The 22,014-nt window shown below is 41.6% G+C and overlaps 1 protein-coding gene across 1 annotated transcript in view; it reads left to right on the plus strand.

The window, feature by feature from the left end:
- STAB2 (stabilin 2) overlaps nucleotides 1-22,014 on the plus strand; it is a 133,149-nt gene that overhangs the window by 22,920 nt on the left and 88,215 nt on the right. Inside the window, exons 10-18 of the mRNA XM_084646216.1 lie at nucleotides 2,594-2,727; nucleotides 10,484-10,566; nucleotides 11,701-11,850; nucleotides 13,682-13,825; nucleotides 15,508-15,570; nucleotides 15,674-15,793; nucleotides 16,864-16,917; nucleotides 17,928-18,008; nucleotides 19,810-19,962. Of these exons, the coding sequence (XP_084502342.1) occupies nucleotides 2,594-2,727; nucleotides 10,484-10,566; nucleotides 11,701-11,850; nucleotides 13,682-13,825; nucleotides 15,508-15,570; nucleotides 15,674-15,793; nucleotides 16,864-16,917; nucleotides 17,928-18,008; nucleotides 19,810-19,962 (982 nt within the window). The remainder of the gene's footprint in view (nucleotides 1-2,593; nucleotides 2,728-10,483; nucleotides 10,567-11,700; nucleotides 11,851-13,681; nucleotides 13,826-15,507; nucleotides 15,571-15,673; nucleotides 15,794-16,863; nucleotides 16,918-17,927; nucleotides 18,009-19,809; nucleotides 19,963-22,014) is intronic.

Here is a 22,014-nt window from a genome sequence, read left to right on the forward strand (position 1 = left end):
AGCAGGGAAACTATCTCTCTCTTCTCTGCTAAAAGGAGAGAGATATTTCCCCACTCTCTAGCTTGGGTAAGCAGCACTCCCCCACAACTCCCATCCCTCCGCGACTGGTGCAATGAGTCTTCCCCATGCTGTTTCATTCTCACAACAAAGATTAAAAAATAACCCAGCCTGGTTTGCATTAGGCCTGCTCCTCCCTAGCTGTTCCCATCCTTAATGGAAAACAGTGGATTGAAACAGCCCCATTCAAAGTAAAACAAACACACACACACACACACTGAAAGACTTTACAGATTGCACCAGCCACATGCTCCAAACAAGAGACAAAAGTTGCCCAATACAGGCAACTGCCTGGCTGCTCCCTGCCCCAACACACAGAGATAAATTAAGTCATTTGAAAGCCAAGGGAAGTTCAAATTGGAAGCTTTGCTCCCAAGCAGAAGTTATAATTGCAAAATGTTTATTTCTGCAGCACCCAAATGCAAACCAAAAAATTGGCTTCTAACTCCATTCTGCACAGTCAAAGGTGGTATTTTTCTGAATAAATTCAATTCAGTTTCAAACCACAATGCCCAGCCCACATTTCTAAACTCACTGTGATTCTAGAAACGACCACAAATGAAACCTTTGCTGTAAAAGAAGGCAGCATTAATTTACAAGCCTTAATCTGATTTCTGTATTATTTCAAAAACTGCTTCTCCTGCCAAGTTGTTTCTCATCTTTTTTAAAGCCCAGATTCTAGGAAACTCTGAATTCTTGTACCCATAGCCTGAGACTTCCCCAACCACTCCCCTTTCCCCCACAGAAAGAAGGGTTCAGTCCCAAAAGTTTCAAGGCAAAGAGGACCTGTGCCTCTGCAGCAGATCTGGAGTCCCCTGCTCCCCACTCAGGCTCTGTGGCAGTGCAGATGCCCTAGGGATCCCCTTAGAGAGTGCGAGGGCTCACCAGCATAAAGGGCCTCCCAGGAAAAGTAATACAACCATTTGCCTGTATTAACATTCCTGCTGTTCTTCCGCTGCGTTGGTAGAGGGCAATACATGGGCCTTTTGATCACAGTCCCAGATCTCCTCCCAAACTTCTAGTTCTCCAGACTCAGATTACTCTGTGGACTTTTTAGGGCAAGAAGGGTGTTACCTTGGAGGCAGCTGTCACACATCTCCCCTCTGTACAGGCAAAGGAGATCTACAAGGGGGACAAAGCACCATCTGGTTCTGGATTAACACTACTCTACGTGTGTGTGTGTGATTACCAGAAGATGTGGATGTGTAATAAATATAAACAGGAGGTGGACACCTTGAGGTTGTTTGGTCATATAAAGAAGATTATTTTGATTGTGTGGAATAATACTCCTTTAATGATGCTTGTAGAAGTTTCAGCCAGATGAATCATTAAATACAAGGCTCATCTGATAATGTAACTTGCTTGAGACTTAACTGGGAAGGGTGCTATTGTTGACTTTTTAATTTCAGCCATGGTGGCTGCTTAAACCACACAGTGGAGCCTGCAGGCAATCTATCAAGTACAAAATAACCGTGGCAACATTAGTGAAGATGGCAACCTAGGAAGATTTTCAAAATCAGCTAATCATTTTGTGTGCCCAACTTGAGACACCTTAAAGGGGTCTGATTTTCAGAAAGAATCGGGTACCTGCCCTCTTAATAATCAAGCCCCTTCAAGGTGTCTCAAAGTTGGGCACCCAAAATTGCTACTTGCGTTTGAAAAACCATGACCATTTGTGTACACTAGCAGCTACTCAAGAAACATTTGTGGTTGTGCAATTGAAACAGTAGAAGGTCTAACATCCTCTGGAGGGTGAAGCCTCTAGTGGGCAACCTGATTGGGTATTTGAACAGATGATACATTCCATCCAGTAGAGGGCAGTAGTACACACATTGAGGAAGGACAGAAACACATACTATGAAAGCATGTGATTTCATATCATAATGACTGTAGAAGAACTACGCTAAACCATCAGTAATGTTGACAAAAATGACTTAGCTCGATAGCAGTATTTTAATCACCACTCCTTGGTTTGCTGAAAAGACATACACAAATAATTGCCAATATGTAACAGAGATACAGTGTACATTATGGCAGATAAAAACATGGCTTCAAATGTATGTAGCTGCAGCTTGGTGATCAGTGAGCTCATATCAAACCTCATTATAGACAAAACCAGAGAAGTTTAGGTTAAAGAATCTATAAAATCTGGCAAATATACTTTAATTTTGGAACTGTATCTTTGCTTCAATGTCATATGGCTTCACTTTCATCACCTTGTGTGGTCTTGTGCTAAGATAGGACACAAACGCTGTTACTGCAGTGAAGTAAAATTACGGCTGGTCAAATAATGAATAAATGTATTAACTTTATATGATAAGTGACAGAAAACCGCGGAATCATTTATTAGTCAAGTGCTATTTGACAGTCTGTAGAACTGATCAAAAAGGGAAATGAAATGTATTTGCAAATCATCAAAATGCCGGAACTCAGATAAGTGATTCACAACAATTTAATTAGCTCTGGTTAAAATTTTACTGATACAACAGTATCTGTATCCAACTGATGCTGAAAGTAAATTTTGTTCTTTTCACAGGTGTACTTGCCAGAAAGGTTATGTAGGTGATGGGTTTGTATGCTATGGAAACATAATGGAACGCATCACAGAGCTGAACACTGAACCAGGAGGACAGTGGCAAGGAAAACTGACATCTGCCATAGCACTCATTGGTAGGTACCTAAGGAAAAGAATGCAGATTTAGTCTGAAGAGCTGTCAGCAAAGAAACATTTAGCCTGAAGCCTAGAAACTCCCAAGGCTACCAAAAGTGTGAGTGTCCCTCACTCTGTCCCTGCTAACTAGCCCTTGAGGTATCTAGTGTTTCATTAGCTTATTCAGGCTGAGTGACAGCTGATCGCAAGGGAAGAATACCATGTGAATTAAGATAAGTCTCAGCCCAATTTTGAAATTAAGAATGAGAACAATTTCTGCGTGGAAAAAGAGGTTCCTCTTCCACTGATCTCACTTGAGTCTATTCGTCTAATCACTTTGAGAGAGGGCTCCAAAAGGTGGCTCTTGCACTTGTTTATTTTGATACATTCCTCATTTAGATCTCGCCTTGACAGGCTTTCAGAGCACATAGGCTGGAGGACCTCCCTAATTTGAGGGACTTAGAAAAGAAAAGAAGAATCTCAGTTTATATTTGTTTAAGAAATACATTTCTAACTCTATTCCTTGCAAAAAGAGCCTTGAAAATGCAAACTGATGTAAACCAATCAATGGGTTGAAGGCTTGTCAATGATTTTTCACTAAGATCACAGGTAACTTGGCATCCAGTCACATCTACTCACAACTGGCCTTTGGGGCTGGAAATACTATTGCCACAGGTCCTTCAAATCAGTGCATAGCTATTGGAAGCAGCCCTTCCTGGGCCACCTCTAATGGCACTAGGACTGCGGCAAGATTCCTATTAGCTACCTACTTATGGCTAAACTCTTCTACAGAGCAGACAGTAGGATTCTCTGACTACCTGTGGCAGCTCAGTAGTGTGAAAGGAAGCATAGATAGTTCAGTGGACTCAAAGAGACCGAGACCATGTCAGACTCAGCTCTGACACAGAGATTTTGTAGATAAGATGACACTTAGCATTTCCATAGCACCTCCTACTGAAAGCATTTTATAAATATTAAATGAATATAATCCCCCTATGAGGTAGGTATCCTCATTCCACAGAGGTATAAAATGAAGCACAAAGAAGTAAAGTGATTTTCTTAACGTCATACAGTGGTGTCCAAGATATAGCTAAATATACATTGAATCCTGACTTCCAGCATCTTGCTCTATCTACTTTTAACTCAACATTTACTTTGCTACCACTGTACAAAATAGCTGTTGTCATAGAATCATAGAATATCAGGGTTGGAAGGGACCCCAGAAGGTCATCTAGTCCAACCCCCTGCTCGAAGCAGGACCAATTCCCAGTTAAATCATCCCAGCCAGGGCTTTGTCAAGCCTGACCTTAAAAACCTCTAAGGAAGGAGATTCTACCACCTCCCTAGGTAACGCATTCCAGTGTTTCACCACCCTCCTAGTGAAAAAGTTTTTCCTAATATCCAATCTAAACCTCCCCCACTGCAACTTGAGACCATTACTCCTCGTTCTGTCATCTGCTACCATTGAGAACAGTCTAGAGCCATCCTCTTTGGAACCCCCTTTCAGGTAGTTGAAAGCAGCTATCAAATCCCCCCTCATTCTTCTCTTCTGCAGACTAAACAATCCCAGCTCCCTCAGCCTCTCCTCATAGGTCATGTGTTCTAGACCCCTAATCATTTTTGTTGCCCTTCACTGGACTCTCTCCAATTTATCCACATCCTTCTTGTAGTGTGGGGCCCAAAACTGGACACAGTACTCCAGATGAGGCCTCACCAATGTCGAATGTCGTACTGCATAGTGTCAAATCATACGTTATGCTGATGGCACAAGCCAGATGAAATGACATATGTTACAGACAGAACAAAGACCTACCACCACATTCGGTCATAATTTCCAACCCCTTGCCAAGGCAGCTTGATATTTTGTGCAGGAAAAGATATACAATCCCACAAGTGAGCTACAGCTTTGGCCATTTTAAAGCAGATGTGCTGCTGGAATTTTGGCATTTCTGATGTTTTTAATACTGTTACTAAAAGAGGAATGAGGGGAAGAGGCCTAGTTGGAAGGGAAGGAAAACAGGAAGGATGGTCACAGTGCCGGGAACTGCTGGAGAGAAGAAAGCAAAGAATTTGGAAGCTAGGGCAGATTCTTCATATGGAGTACAGAGCTGTGTTTGGTGAATAAAATGAAATGTTTCAGAGTAACAGCCATGTTAGTCTGTATTCGCAAAAAGAAAAGGAGTACTTGTGGCACCTTAGAGACTAACCAATTTATTTGAGCATGAGCTTTCGTGAGCTACAGCTCACTTCATCGGATGCATACCGTGGAAACTGCAGCAGACTTTATATACACACAGAGATCATAAAACAATACCTCCTCCCACCCCACTGTCCTGCTGGTAATAGCTTATCTAAAGTGATCCTCAAGTTGGGCCATTTCCAGCACAAATCCAGGTTTTCTCACCCTCCACCCCCCCACACACAAACTCACTCTCCTGCTGGTAATAGCCCATCCAAAGTGACAACTCTCTACACAATGTGATAATCAAGGTGGGCCATTTCCTGCACAAATCCAGGTTCTCTCACCCCCCTCCAAAAAACACACACACAAACTCACTATCCTGCTGGTAATAGCTCATCCAAAGTGACCACTCTCCCTACAATGTGCATGGTAATCAAGGTGGGCCATGTACAGCACAAATCCAGGTTTTCTCACCCCACCCCACCCCCATACACACACAAACTCACTCTCCTGCTGGTAATAGCTCATCCAAAGTGACCACTCTCCCTACAATGTGCATGGTAATCAAGGTGGGCCATGTACAGCACAAATCCAGGCTTTCTCCCCCCCCCCCTTTTTTTTCCCGGGGACACACACACACACACACAAACTCACTCTCCTGCTGGCAATAGCTCATCCAAACTGTCCACTCTCCAAGTTTAAATCCAAGTTTAACCAGAACGACTGGGGGCGGGGGGGGGGGTAGGAAAAAACAAGGGGAAATAGGCTACCTTGCATAATGACTTAGCCACTCCCAGTCTCTATTTAAGCCTAAATTAATAGTATCCAATTTGCAAATGAATTCCAATTCAGCAGTTTCTCGCTGGAGTCTGGATTTGAAGTTTTTTTGTTTTAAGATAGCGACCTTCATGTCTGTGATTGCGTGACCAGAGAGATTGAAGTGTTCTCCGACTGGTTTATGAATGTTATAATTCTTGACATCTGATTTGTGTCCATTTATTCTTTTACGTAGAGACTGTCCAGTTTGACCAATGTAAATGGCAGAGGGGCATTGCTGGCACATGATGGCATATATCACATTGGTGGATGTGCAGGTGAACGAGCCTCTGATAGTGTGGCTGATGTTATTAGGCCCTGTGATGGTGTCCCCTGAATAGATATGTGGGCACAGTTGGCAACGGGCTTTGTTGCAAGGATAAGTTCCTGGGTTAGTGGTTCTGTTGTGTGGTGTGTGGTTGCTGGTGAGTATTTGCTTCAGGTTGCTGGGCTGTCTGCAGGCAAGGACTGGCCTGTCTCCCAAGATTTGTGAGAGTGTTGGGTCATCCTTTAGGATAGGTTGTAGATCCTTAATAATGCGTTGGAGGGGTTTCCACCATGATTTCAACAACTTCCATCCCACCATCAACCTCAGCCTGGTCCAGTCCACACAAGAGATCCACTTCCTGGACACTACAGTGCTAATAAACAATGGTCACATAAACACCACCCTATACCGGAAACCTACTGACCGCTATTCCTACCTACATGCCTCCAGCTTTCACCCTGACCACACCACACGATCCATCGTCTACAGCCAAGCTTTGCGATACAACCGCATTTGCTCCAACCCCTCAGACAGAGACAAACACCTACAAGATCTCTGTCAAGCTTTCTTACAACTACAATACCCACCTGTGGAAGTGAAGAAACAGATTGATAGAGCCAGAAGAGTTCCCAGAAGTTACCTACTACAGGACAGGCCTAACAAAGAAAATAACAGAACGCCACTAGCCGTCACCTTCAGCCCCCAACTAAAACCCCTTAAATAGAGACTGGGAGTGGCTAAGTCATTATGCAAGGTAGCCTATTTCCCCTTGTTTTTTCCTACCCCCCCCCCCCCGCCCCCAGTCGTTCTGGTTAAACTTGGATTTAAACTTGGAGAGTGGACAGTTTGGATGAGCTATTGCCAGCAGGAGAGTGAGTTTGTGTGTGTGTGTGTGTGTCCCCGGGAAAAAAAAAGGGGGGGGGGGAGAGCCTGGATTTGTGCTGTACATGGCCCACCTTGATTACCATGCACATTGTAGGGAGAGTGGTCACTTTGGATGAGCTATTACCAGCAGGAGAGTGAGTTTGTGTGTGTATGGGGGTGGGGTGGGGTGAGAAAACCTGGATTTGTGCTGTACATGGCCCACCTTGATTACCATGCACATTGTAGGGAGAGTGGTCACTTTGGATGAGCTATTACCAGCAGGATAGTGAGTTTGTGTGTGTGTGTTTTTGGAGGGGGGTGAGGGGGTGAGAGAACCTGGATTTGTGCAGGAAATGGCCCACCTTGATTATCACATTGTGTAGAGAGTTGTCACTTTGGATGGGCTATTACCAGCAGGAGAGTGAGTTTGTGGGGGGGGGGGGCGTGGAGGGTGAGAAAACCTGGATTTGTGCTGGAAATGGCCCAACTTGATGATCACTTTAAATAAGCTATTACCAGCAGGACAGTGGGGTGGGAGGAGGTATTGTTTTATGATCTCTGTGTGTATATAAAGTCTGCTGCAGTTTCCACGGTATGCATCCGATGAAGTGAGCTGTAGCTCACGAAAGCTCATGCTCAAATAAATTGGTTAGTCTCTAAGGTGCCACAAGTACTCCTTTTCTTTTTAAAATGAAATGTGACTTATTTGTGAACTGCCTTTTATAAAGGAAACTGATGGGGAAAAATATCTAGGATGCTTTTGGTTTCACAAAGCCAAACTTGCATCCGGATCCCATTTTATTGGACCCCCAAAAAGTTCAGGTGGCTGAGGAAGCCAGTTATTGAAAGCATCTCATGAGGAGAGCAACAAAAATACACCGTCTTCTGTCACAACCTTAAAAAATTGAAGCTACAGACAGTCCCAAAATGATGTTACATGTCTGAGTTAAATCGCTAAAAGCAGGAAATACAGAGATAATTTATTTGCATAATCCTCTTCACTCTGCCCAGTTATTGCAATAAATCTGTGCAAGGTTCTGAATGCCTCTCTAAAGAAGAATGGGAAGACCCTACATTTGGCTAAGGATAAAATGTGGTAATTTTTGCCAATAGACCCACTTTTTACAGTGAAAATAGGAATATTTTGCATCGGGATTATGTGCCAGAGTTTCACCTCATTTGTTGTGCTGTATATTCCCCTACTCTTGGTCCAATCTTTATCTAGCCTATAATCCTTTAGATATGTCAGTGTCTGGAGGGACAGTGGAAATTACTGACATCAGTTTTAGGTGTCAGTAACATCAAATAGATGGCTTGAGGCTAGCAGGCACAGATATTGTTCAGTTATTGAGGGCAACAGAACCCTAGGGTGTGCTCCAAAAAAAAAAAATCCAAAGATTGTATCATGACTCAAGCACAACAAAATTTCAATATGGTCCAAAGAATAGGGCACTAGGCTGGCAGTCAGGGGAGCTGATCCTATTCCTGCTTCTGCCACTGACCTGCTGTGTAACCTTGGACAAGTCACATTCCCCTCTCTGTGCCTATGCTTTCCCTCCCGCCCTGTGTCTGTCTTGGCTAATTAGACTAAGATTGTCAGGGCAGGACTGTGTGTCAATATGGGTATGCCTATGCTGCAGCTGGGAGGTGGTATAATTCCCAGCTCAGGTAGACATATATATGCTTGTTTTGTTCAAGCTAATGGCAGCATGGGCAGCAGCCCATTGCCAGCTCTCTGAGTATAGTCCATCCAAGACCCTAGGTTGGTATGTAACCCATGCCTGTTTCGTGTGGCACTCTGTCCCTCTCTAGTGGCACCTAGACCAACTAGAGATTGATGAGCCTGCTACAGCCTTGGCTAAAAGACAAGTATCTTTTGGTTCACATGTTAAGCTCCAAAGGTCCCAGGTTTGAACCTGGCTGATGACAACCAGGGTCTGTCAGCGTGACATGTACACGGACAGCTAGCCTGAGCTGTCACCACAGCCACACTGCTATTTTGAGGGTGCTGGCTAGCATGTGTATGTCTGCCTGAGCTGGGAATTTCACCTCCCAGCTGCAGGGTAGACGTATGTGTTTATATAGTGCCCAGCATAATGGGGCCCTGATCTTGGTTGGTGCTTTTTGGTACTGCTTTAAAACAAAAAGTAACATTGGACAACAAGCCATCTTTCCCCTTAACCAATCCTGGGGCATGAATGATCCCCTTCATTTTGCCAGCACTGAGAACCTATAACATATGCATGTTAACTGCGCAAGTTACTTTGCTTTACACATTAACTGCATGTTAATGTCTTTTAAAGAATAAAAAGACAACCTGCACATTCTGCATCTTCCAGTCAAATTACAGAATCTTAAACTACATTTTGTGTATTTATTCTAGAGTACACAGCACCTGTGATAAACTACAAAAAGACAAATGTGCTCTGTCAGTAAACTTTTACTGTTGTGTTATAATTGGAGTGGGGTGAATAACTGATTTTTTTGGTTCACTGCCAGTTCTGAAAAAAAAATAGGAAAAAAATAATTTTGATCCGAATTGAATACAAACTTGTTCAGAGTTTTTGGTAAAACAAATATTTCGCATTGAACAAACATTTAATTCAACTGGAAATGTTTTGGTTCTCGGCCTTTTTAAAGGGCTAGATTCACAAAACAGCTGGAGGAGGTGTTGGTGCCCCCATTTATAACCTTTAACTTAGTGGGTAAGTCACTCACCTGGGATGTGGCAGACCCAGGTTTGAATTCCTGCTCTGAAACAGGGACTTATCCCAGGGCTCCTCCCATCCCAGGTGAATGCCCTAACCACCAGGCTATAGCACCCTTCTCAGAGTGGCTCAGCGTCTTTTCTAGTATTTTATATACAGTGAAACAGCTTCAACATCCCAAATTCAAATCTAGGTCTCCCAAATCCCAGGTGAGGTCCCCAATCACTGAGCTAAAGGTTACAGGTGTTCCTCCTTCTCCACTGTTGCCTAAGTCCCCTTGTGAATCTAGCCCCCAAAATTTTTTGGCAAATTCATGACAAACTCACAAATTGTTTTGGTTTGAACAAAACTGCATATTTGCACTCAGCTGTGTTATAATTTTAAACCTCTGAAAACAGGGTTTAATATTGAAACTATTAATGGGCTTAACGATCGAATCAGTGCTATGAAACTGCTGTTTTGTAAATGATGTGTCACCGTGAATAGCAAATTAACCTTTATTACCTAGCTAGGTGTTCTCTGATATTTGCACTACCAGCAGTTAATTGGCATCTCCCCAGAGGGACGGATTTATTTCAAATAGCAAGCCTGTTCCTGGACAGAAACTAATACAAGGCTGAGGAAACCCAGTTTTCAAGACTTGCACTGGGTTCTGTTCCATGGAAGCTGGATGACCAAAAACAGTTCTAAATGTGCTTACCTCACCATATATAGTAGGTACAGTGATGATTTGGATTTCATCCATAATTTGCTGCTCATATTCCAGGTCAATCACCAAGTTATTTAGCTGTTAAATTTTAACAATCACAGGTATTGTTATTCTGTTTTGTTTTTGTTTTTGTTTTTTTTGGCACTGACAGTACACGTTACATTGTACAGAACATAGAATACATAGTCCCTCATGGTATTCATTTTGTCATTTGTTTTTTTCTTGTAAGAAAATGTCTACGAATGGCCTCTAAGTAGTCTGGGACCATTTACTGTTTTACTGCCAACAAACAAGGGATTCAAAGGAATTAATGTAAGTGTGTGGGGGGGGGAGATTAGTTGGTGGGGTTTTTTTGTTTTTGTTTTTTTTTAAATGTCAAAATCAGATTTGTGTTGATATTTTAGATTCCATAGAACCTTTTCAAGCTAGTATGATTTGAAACTGTAGAACACTGATTGTATGCGTCTAGGAGTCAAAAACTAAACCTTCACACTTGAAAGAGAAACGAAAAAAAGTCTGTTTTGAGACCAGATCGGTGAGGTAACATCTTTTATTGGACCAATTTTTGTTGGTGAGAGAGACAAGCTCTTGAGCTTACACAGAGCTCCTCTTTCAGACTCCTCTTTATTTTTTGAGTCTGGCTATAATGCAATGTTACTTTAAATCTTTAGGTTTTGTTACTTCCATTTACCCCTGCACATATACAATTAAAAAAAAATTCTAAGGCCAACATTTTCAAAAATGAATGCCTAAAGTTAGGCTTCTAAGCAGGGCTGGTCAAAATATTTTCAATGAACAAATTTCTACCAAAAACAAAAAAGTTTTTCATTTTTATGGAAATTTTTCACACTATTTTTTCTGTTTTGTTTCAGACTGAAAATTGTCAGATTTTTGGGGGAATCTTCCTACATTTCTCTCCCTTTTTTCCCCCCACTGGGATAGGACTGGGATGCAAAGGCAGAGAAAGTGGAGGGAAACAAAACACAAAAAGAAAAACAAAACAACAAAAATGAATTTGATTCATTCCATCAAAAATTTCAAAATTAGGAAGGAAATGAAAATCTTTGCAAATGTTTCTGTTGTAAAAAACAACAATGAAAAATTTTCAACCAGCTCTATTTCTGCATCTATATTTAGGTGCCTAAATAAGTGACCTGATTTTCAAAGTGTTGACCATCAGGCTATTCCTTTGAAGTCAGTGTGACTACTCACATGCTTAAGACAAAGTCAGAGAGACTTTCATTGATTTCAGTGGGCCTTGGATCAGGTCCTGAAGGCTCCTCATTTCAGGAAGTACTATGTACTGAATTAACCCTATGGGATTCAGACACATCTGTTGCTAAAATAGATGGACAGAGCATGAGCTCATCTGGAGGGTGGGGGTGTTTTGTTTTTTAACAAAGCCTGTAATGTAAAGAAGAAATCACTGTCTTTTTGCTCTTCTAGATAAAGGACCTCCTGACCAATAAGGAGAATGCCCAGTACTTTGTAAAACTTCATATAATTGCTGGTCAGCTGAACACCAATAGCTTGAATAAAACAGATACAATTTACACCTTGACTGGAAAGCCAGGGGAGATATTAAAAAGTGATAAGGTAAGAGTGTGTCTAGATTTTGCTATGACAGTAGCACCAGCAGGGGACTTCTTGCTTCTTTTATTTAACAAGGAGAATGGCAGTCCCATTCAATCTGAGACAGCAGAGTGCAGTAAGATTTCTGGCTAGGAAATGCAGTCCTGTACAATGACCAGAGTCCAAACGTTGCAGAGGGCTAGCATGAAATCCTGGCCCCATTGAAGTCAACAGCAATGCTCCCATTGAATCATAGAATCATAGAATATCAGGGTTGGAAGGGACCTCAGGAGGTCATCTAGTCCAACCCCCTGCTCAAAGCAGGACCAATCCTCAATTAAATCATCCCAGCCAGGGCTTTGTCAAGCCTGACCTTAAAAATTGACTTTGGCAGAGGCAGAAATTCACTCTTAGAATTCCGGTGTAACTTAACGGGTAACAAAGAAGCTTTTATTTATTAGTAAAGATGTTCTCTAAAATAAAGTCTTTGTAAACACAGAGACATGGCTTGCCCAGACAGCACACTACCCTCCACCACAGTGATAAGCATGATACAAGAATCTCAATCAAATAGTAAGGAAAACAGAGTGGAGACCACTCAGATGGAGATAGAATATTGCAGGCAGAGTCCTGTAGGTCTGTATGGAGGAGAGAAAGCACAGTGGAATTACAGACCCTCTGGTCCACTGAGCCACAATTTGGTCACCCTTTCGAAACACATATTCAAAATAAGTCATCAATATAAATAAAATCAATACGGCAAGAGTATTCTGAAAAAGGTGGGGCAAAGTGCATCCCTGGTGCAACTCCAGTGATGTAAATTCGGAGTTTCATTATGAATAATTTAGCCTCATATTTTCATATGGATGTGTACTACATTTAAAAACTCTTTTTAAGAGCAGGTAGTGTTGTTCATAGCCAAACAAATCTCTCTTGATTTCTTACGCCTGTATGATTGAAATACAGCTCTCCTTATTTCTTTCAGTAGATCAGTAGCATCTAAGGGTACGTCAGCACTTAAACCGCTATAGCAGCACAGCTGAGCTATAGCGTGTCAGTGTAGACGCTACCTACGACAGAAGAGATTCTTTTGTCAGCATAGGTAATTCACTTCCCTAAGGGGTGGTAGCTAGGTCAATGGAAAAATTATTCTGTCAATCTAGCGCTGTTCTACACAGAAACTTTGGTTGTCTTAAATACACTGGTCAGGGGGAAGGGGGGGTTCCAAACCCCTCTCCCCCCCAGCGCGATACAGTTATGCAGATCTAATTTTCTAGTGCAGACCAGGCCTAAGAAAACAGATCTGACTTATTTTTTTTTTAAACAAACAGTCATTCCATTTATAACAGGAAAGCGCAAATGCAGTCTGAGGCTTGTGAGGTTTCCTGCAGATTTCAGTACAAAGCACGATCAGCAACATTTTGTTGTTTTAATTATATATAATATAAGGAAATGGTTTATATTCCCTCTGGACTGTTGGAGTTTATCATTTAGCTGCAATCACACTTTAAGTGGTTTCCTGACAGATTTTCATTAGCGTCTGTTATCAGAGCTGTGTTATTGTAAAGTTAAATCCTGCCCCTCACCACTAGGCTAATGCTCTTCACCATCCTTGCTTCTATTCTGAACTTTGCTATCCTGTAACCAAGCAATACAGGCCACATCCAAGGTCCGCTGAAGTCATTGGGATTCTTTCCACTTCCTTTGAGCTTTGAACCAGGCCCTAGCCCCTAATAGATTTAAATTTCAGATGATGACCCTGAAAGGTATATGCTGTATGCAATACAGAGTCCCCATAGAAATGCAACGGCTCCAAGACAAAAGGACTCAGCACCTATTCTCTGGCTTGTTTTAGGATGATCAATTAAAAATTAGGATTCAGGGAAGTAAGAAGAAAGGAAAACTCTTACAGGGGGATATAATTGCTTCCAATGGAATTTTGCACATTATTGACAAAGCCATGGACAACGTGGAGCCAACATTTGGGAGCAGTAAAGAGGTGAGGCCTCATACATACAAGTATCAGCAGGATTTTTTTAAAATATTACTTTTAAATGAATTTAGTACTCATGAAAGATGCCTGATGGAGAGCAACTGTACAAGTTTCCTCACTCTATCCTGCCAATGTGCCTCAACCCTGACCTGCATGTTGGGTGACCAGGTGTCCAGTTTTCAACCAGAACACCCAGTCGAAAAGGGATCCTGGCAGCTCTGGTCAGCACCGCTGACCAGGCAGTTGACTGTCTGGTTGACGGTGCCACGCAGAGGGGATGGGAGGCTTCCCGGTAGTCTCCGCCCTGCGCGGCTCACAGGAAGCAGCCAACATGTCCCCCCTCTGGGTTCTACACATGGGGCAGCCAGGGGGCTCTGCATGCTGCCCCCGCCCCAAGCACCACCCCCGCAGCTCCCATTGGCTGGTAACCATGGCCAATGGGAGCTGCGGGGGGCGGCACCTGCGGACAGGGCAGCGCGCAGAGCCGCCTCGCCGGGCCTCCATGCAGGAGCCAGAGTGGGGACATGCCACTGCTTCCGGGAGCTGCTTAAGGTAAGCGCTGCCCAGAGCCTGCACCCCTGACTCCCTCCCGGGCCCAACTCCCTGACCTAGCCCCAATCCCCCTCCCACCCTCTGAACTCTTTGATCCCAGCCTGAAGCACCCTTGTGCACCCCAAACCCCACATCCCCAGCCCCACCCCAGATTCTTCACCCCAGCCAGAGCCCTCACACCCCCTCCTGCACCCCAGTCCCCTGAGCCAACCCAGTGAAAATGAGCAAGTGAGTGAGGGTGGGGAAAGCAAGCGACAGAGGGAGGGGGTATGGAGTAAGCAGGGGCAGGGCCTCCGAGGAGCGGTGTGGCAGAGCAAGGGTGTTCGCTTTTGTGTGAGTAGAAAGTTGGCAATCCTACTTGCAGGGGCAGCCTCCAAAGTAACAGGGGGTAATGTAGTTTTCATGCAGTTCAGACATTTACTTCTCTGCTGAGATGATCAATGAAAGGGTCAGTTGTAATGATGGTTTTTGACATGGACACCTGTCCACTGGGAACTGGACTAAAACCATCAACACATATCCCAGAATGGCCATTAGATGGTAGTGACTTTTGGGTAACTCCTGACCTGAGTTAAGTTCAACCAGCAACCAAAATACTGAAGGCCATGATTTTGAAAAATGACCACTAATTTTGGGTGTCTCCATTTTTCAGTGCCTAACAACAGATACCTTCTCAAGACACCTGTTCCTGTGTGATCTTGGGCAAGATACTTAATTTCTCTGTACTTCACTACCTTTCTGGGAAACACAGATAATAATCCTTCAATACTACCATCCTTTGTGTGTCTTGTGGATTTGGAATGTAAATTCTTCGGGGTAGGGCCATCTCTTACTATGTGAAAGTACAGTAACTCGTACAATGGGGCTCTGATCTCAGCTGGTGTGTCTGAGTCCTACAGCAATACAAATAATAAATAAAAACAACAAATAAAAACAACAAATACGGCCAGGTCTTTAATGATTGAGACTCATTCAAGAATTCAAGTATTTGTAAACAAGGATTTTGTGAGCATGAAAGTATATTTTACGATTGATAATATATTTAAGATCATGTAATGAATACATTTTAAATGCATTCGTTATTTCATTTCTAATTTAACGATAATGTAACATAAAAATTAAAAATACATTTTTAGGAGACCATAATGACAGTGATGCAAAACAATAGAAGATACAGCCGATTTAGATCCATGTTAGAGGTAAGAATATAGAAGTGGAATTCTATAAAGTTATTTTTAAATACACAACAAAGCTAGTATGTAATTTCCCTTTTTTTTTTTAAATAAAAATAAAACAAAACAGAAAACTATTCTGGGACTGGCCTTGGAGCAGGATGGTGGACCTTACACAATCTTTGTTCCAAACAACAATGCTTTGGATAACATGAAAGATGGAGCACTGGACTACCTGCTTTCTACAGAGGTATAACTCTTCAGATAATGCAGATCAATACAGATTTTTATATCGTAAGTATCTTTTACAGCTTTGGTGCCTTTTTCTGAGGCATCAGAAACAGGATACTGGGTTAGATGGGCCTTGGATCTGATCTAGATGGTAATTTCCATGCTTCTAAGCAGCTTTAAAGTGGAACTTTCACACTAAGGAACAAGAAAACATAACATTTTCAGAAACTAGATTTATCTAATCCTCCTCGTGATTTTTGCTAATATCTTCATGTTTAGGCAAAAATGTCCTCACCCCCTTAATTCATCTTCTCCCCTTCTACTTGCTCCCAAAGTGAAGGCTGGAAAATTCACTGTCCTACAAGTTCCTGATAGAAAAAGCTAGATCAGCCCATCTCCTTGAAAATGTGGAAATAAAGTACAATCTGCTGAATTCTTCCATCCAAGGGTTGGGATGCAGAGTTTCTGTCCCATACAGAGAAACACACTGGCTACAGCCCCCTGCTCCCGTTCTGATTTCCTGGTAACATGGCTCCATTGAAACCATAGTGACAAGGCTTTCCCTGGGAGATGACCCCAGAGACTCTTTAAAGGGAGTTTTCACAGCACAGAGGTGACACTGAATAGGAGTTAATGCAGCTTCAGGCTTCATTACGTTTTGGATAGATTTACTGCTGCTGGAGCTGGGAGATGATACATGTCCCTCACTAGCACCTCCCCAACCCTTCCAACTTCATCTGTGTGGAAAGGGAAGATCAACACGGGGGTGGAGGGGGAGGATGGTTTCCTCTGCGCACTGATCCTAGGGAACATCTAGCAGGAAATGCACAGCAAAAAAAGGGTCGCTCCCAAAAGGAAATGCAGGTGAATGCACAAGGACACAGACCAGATGAGACAGACTCTAGGACAGACTAGATGCAGTGAGGAGAGCACTGTTTGGATTTCAGGGGAGCATCACTAATAATACAGACATTTTCAAGACTCATGTAAATGATAAAAAATATCTTTATTTTGTCAGTGCTGTGTTAAAGCAGATCAGATTTGTGCTGGCTGCACTGGGTTAAAAATGTCCTTTGGTCATTTGTGCAGGGTGCATGGAAACGTCTGGAGCTCGTTCGATACCACATCGTTTCTTATGCTCAGGTTAGTGTAACTGCTTGGCTGTCCTGTCCTGTCCTGTCACTGTTCAGGCTATCTCCAGGAAAGCAGCATTCTGGCCATGCAGTGTGATTTCAAACATTCTGCATCGCTGAAAGCAAAAGGTTGCTCTAAACACAGTTTCCATTCAGTGTTATTCAACTGGGTAGCACACGGGGTAAGACTGTCTTCACTGCAAAACAGGCGTGGTTTTTTACATAGAAACACCCCACTTAATGGAGACACAGTACTGTAGTTTTTATCTGATGTAGCTAGTCAGCAACAACCCAGGATAGGGTGCTTAGCATTGACCTCAACTAGCTACATCAAGGTAAAAACTACTTGTGCCTTGTCTACTCTAGGATTTTAAATCAAGATAGGTATTTTGATGTAAATACACCTTTTTTGCCACTAAGATATAATCCAATGAATGACAGGATCACATCTTGCAACTGGAACTTGCGAAACTACTGATATGTGAGACGGTACATAATTTGGCTGTGTTGGCTCTGCAGTGCTAACAGGAATAAAAAGAAGGGCAAACGTATCTTTGTCACTAAAATAAGCACATATGACTCTGAACCGATGCTATTAAGATTGACACCTGCCTGGTTTAAACTGAGAAGGCGTGGGTTTGTCAATATCTAAACAAGTTCCCCGGTTCTTCCCTTTTTCCACCAGAGTCAAAACAGAAGAGCATAGAGTCCCATGACATCACACATGTTTGAGGGTGCCTCATCCCCTGTCTTGCTGGTGCCCCTGCTTCCTCTGCACCAGGCTGGGGAGAGGAGTCTTAATAAGCTCGGTACAGGCCACGCATATAGTGTCCCAGATGGGGGTCCCCCTGTACTGGTCTGCATCAGGGCAGCCCCCAGCTGGATTTCACCCCCCTTTCTTCATGATACACTTTCATCATTTTTTCAACAATCTGTTTCTGAGAAGAGCAGATGACAGTCAGCTTAAAACCCCCACCACACATTCCTTTGTTTATTTTAAATCGCTTTTACTCATTGCAGTTGGAGGTTGCCAGTCTCATCTCCATAGATCACGTCAAGACCATGGCTAGACAGTTCATCTATTTTAACACAACCAGAAATGTAAGTCAAGGAGAAGTCAACTTTTTACTGGTGAACTTTTCTCTCTGATCCACTCATCCAGTTACTTTAGGTGCAAGTGAAAACCTGTTGAGCCTCAGGCTCATCTACACTAGAAAGGCTTTGCCAGTGCAGCTATACTGGTATAGCTATACCAGCAAAGCCTCCTAGGGAAGACAGCTTACACCAGCAAAAGGAGTTCTTTTCATGGTATAGTTAAACCACCTTCTAGAAGGACAAACTATACTGGCAAATGGGCTCTTTATAGCTGAGTCTATGTGGGGGATTTTGCTGCCATAGCTATGTCAATCAGAAGTGTGGATTTTTTCCACAACCTAGATATGGCAACAAAACTTTGTAGTGTTGAACTGGGAAGGGATCAAAGGAATTTCCCATCTAAGTGAGTGGAAAATTCACAGCATTCCACTCCCAGAGCCTTTCAGGGCTCAGCACTATGAAAGACACTTAAAAAATACAAATTATTGTTCAGATGGGTTTGTCAGGAAGCTCTACACATTTTTTTAGTATTTTTTTTAAGACTGGGCCAAATCCTGAGCTCCTCCTTCAGCCCTGTCCAGTCGAGGAAAGTAAGGGTGTTTTTAAAATGTGTCCACTAACATATTTTAATTTAACATTTTTAAATATCTCGCAGCACCAAGTGTAGACTGGGTTTAACACTTTTAAAAATGTTTTAGCTGGTCATGATGAACCCAGTCAACACGGTTTTGAAGGTACTAAACCCTGGCTACACTAGGCGCCACATTTTGTTTAATAATATGTTAGCTAACATGTTTAAAAACATACCTCTCCCCTAGCCTAGATCTACCGTTAGTTTTCACTCTCAATATTTCATCAGGCAGATTCCCATCAATTTCAACTGGAGTTTACATGAGTAAAGACTGAGTGAAAACTTAGGCCAAATCCTGAGATCTTTGCTAATTAAATAAGTGGAAACAAAATTAAAAAGTCCAGCTTATGTAAACTTCTAATCGCTAACCTACTTTAAAAAAAATATAGTGATGGCTCATACTCTTAGTTTAAGATGCAGCCTTTTAATCAGGGAGCCATAAATTAGTCTCTTGAAAATGCTTTTGGTGTGCAGTACATTTAAAAGAAAAAATACTGTAGGTACTTTTAGTAAGTCAAGCTAATTGATATATGAAACTTCCTTGCGTTGTTCACATGCATTAACCAAAATTGTGCTATGGATGAAAATTAGATCTGTATAAATAATTTACCAAAGCAGACTAGCAAAGAGGGCTGTTCAAAGGTCAAGGAGCATGGATGGAATTCCTGAATTCTAATCCTGGTTCTTCCACTGCTTCACTATGACCATGGACGGATCACAAATAGGGCTGTCAAGCGATTAAAAACATTAATCGTGATTAATCGCACCATTAAACAACAACAGAATGCTATTTATATAAATATTTTTGGATGTTTTCGACATTTTCAAATATGTTGATTTCAATTACAACACAGAATACAAAGTGTTCAGTGCTCACTTTATATTTCTTTTTATTATAAATATTTACACTGTAAAAATAAAATAGTATTTTTCAATTCACTTAATACAAGTACTGTAGTGCAATCTCTTTATCATGAAAGCTGAACTTACAGATGTAGAACTATGTACAAAAAACAACTGCATTAAAAAATAAAGCAATGTAAAACTTTAGAGCCTACAAGTCCACTCAGTCCTACTTCTTGTTCAGCCAATAGCCTAAAAATAATTAAATTAGAACATTATGAGGTAGTGGTGTGGTAGTTTTCAAAGATAATTTCAGATTCTTTTATTTTTCAGGGACAAATCTTGGTGAATGGTGAAGAAACAGAAGAAACAGATATCGTTGCCAAAAATGGTCGAATATATACTCTTGCAGGTGTTCTTATTCCTCCCTCAATTGTTCCTGTTCTACCACACAGATGTGATGGGGGAAGGAGTGAAATTAAAATGGTAAGGAAAGCCAGTACAACAAGGTTTAAGACTGTAGCCACTAAGTACTCCATGCATGGTACTTTAATCTCCTCTTTATTGCAACATCAGAGAAATGAGCAATAAAGTATGGTAACATTTTGGATACAATACACAGCCCTGCCAACAATACAGTATGTAAACAGGTCAATTGTCAGCTAGAACCTCAGGTGAGCACATCCCGTCCCATCTCAAGTTCTCATCCAGTTTCTATAGCGACCCTTTAAAATTAGTTATCTTCCCAGTCAAACAATCTGCATCCCAGAGTTCCACTTGTGCTTAAACCAGTATGTAGCCACTTCTAGTTCCCATGGTAACTATTTAAGATCAATCATTTTCTTTTTATGACACATGAAGAAAATACAGTTAAATAAATACAACATATGGACTTGTCTGTGCTCCATTTTGCACCTTATTTCTTCAGATTAGGAAACAAAAACTATTGCATATTTCAAATAATTGAGTTCCCCACAGCATACTCAGTTTGAGTAGCACATTATAGGGCTTGTACACTTGGCAGCAGTGATAATCTGGTAAGGAGAAGAATAACTGTCAGACAAAGCTTTTTGTCTGCTATAGGTGTTGCTCTGATCATCTATTCTTGGATCACACTCAAGTACATATCTGGGCCAAAGACATTTCTGACACAGTGATACAATATGGCAAAACAATTACAATCTTCACTTACAACCATCCAAAAACACAACTCTGAAGCAAAACCTCAGCTGTACTGGACAGCATCCATTTATAATTAAATGAAAGAGGTGATAATAAAAAGCTATTAACCATGGTAATAACAGCTAAGTGCCATGTGTGCAGTATAATCATAAACCAGGCACAATGTCACACAACAGTTCCTGGCATGGAAATTGAGCAACACCTAAAATACATTAGTATTTCAAATTCCTTAAACAAAACCTTTTCACCTGAGTAGGATTCATTTCCCGCATTGATTAACACACATTGCAACAACGATAAGTAATATAACGGTGGGGATCTATGTGACTAAGTTTTCTGGCTTTAAAACAAAAGTAACCAAAAATAAAGCTTCCGACCTTTTGTTACATCTGATATTTGCGTTCTGGACTGGGTATCAGAATATCTGTTTTCTGTATTTGGGTCTACCATGGACTTCTCTAACTTCAAAACAGTTAATTTAAAAAATGTCTACATGAAATGTTTACACCTTTTCAGAATTTCTGTTTGTTTCGCTGCCTGAAACAATTTGCCAAATTTGACGTGAATTCCTGAAATGCTTGGGTCAACCCAAATCTGCATTTTCAAAAAAATAATTTTTGTCCAGCTCTAGAACCACATCAGAATTCACACTTGGTTATCTGAATATTTTAAAGCCTGGAATACATACCCACGGTGACATTCCAGTGCTATTCCAGTCACTAACTGGAATACCTTAATATCATGAGAGCCAAAATGAATCATGGAACTGTTCTTTCATGAATTTCAGGAAGCATGAAGGTTGTGCAAATTAACAGCACTGTCAGCATCAAGGGAGGCCATGTTAGCCAAGTCTGGACTTGTAACAAAGACAAAGCCCTATCTGGGAAATGAGCAAATAGGTGAACTGTATGACATTGAATAGTTGAAATATTGGTACCATTAGAAAGAATTGTGTTCTAAATAACTATGGGCCAGATTTACAAAGGCAAAGGGTTAGTGGGATTTACAAAAGTTCCTAAGCAGATAAGGTGCCTAACTCCCACTGATTTTCAATGTGAATTGGGTATCTAAATCACTTAGGAGCTTTTAAAAAAAAAAAGATTACACTAGACACTTATCTGCATCCTAAATATCTTTGTAAATCTGGTCCTGTGTTCCTATGTGCATTGTATAACATTGGAGATGTGGAAATCCAAAACATTGAACATTTTAAGGCTTGATTCTCAGTTCTTTCACAAATAAAATTCCCACTGTCTCCAATGGGAAGTCTGTGGACATAATTACTTTAGATCAAGCTCTTAAACATTATGGAAAACATGAAACATCTTGGACCATCATTCAGAGATTATTCTAATT

Source organism: Lepidochelys olivacea, assembly GCF_965140295.1.
Source record: "Lepidochelys olivacea isolate rLepOli2 genome assembly, chromosome: 1".
Taxonomy (NCBI): domain Eukaryota; kingdom Metazoa; phylum Chordata; order Testudines; family Cheloniidae; genus Lepidochelys; species Lepidochelys olivacea.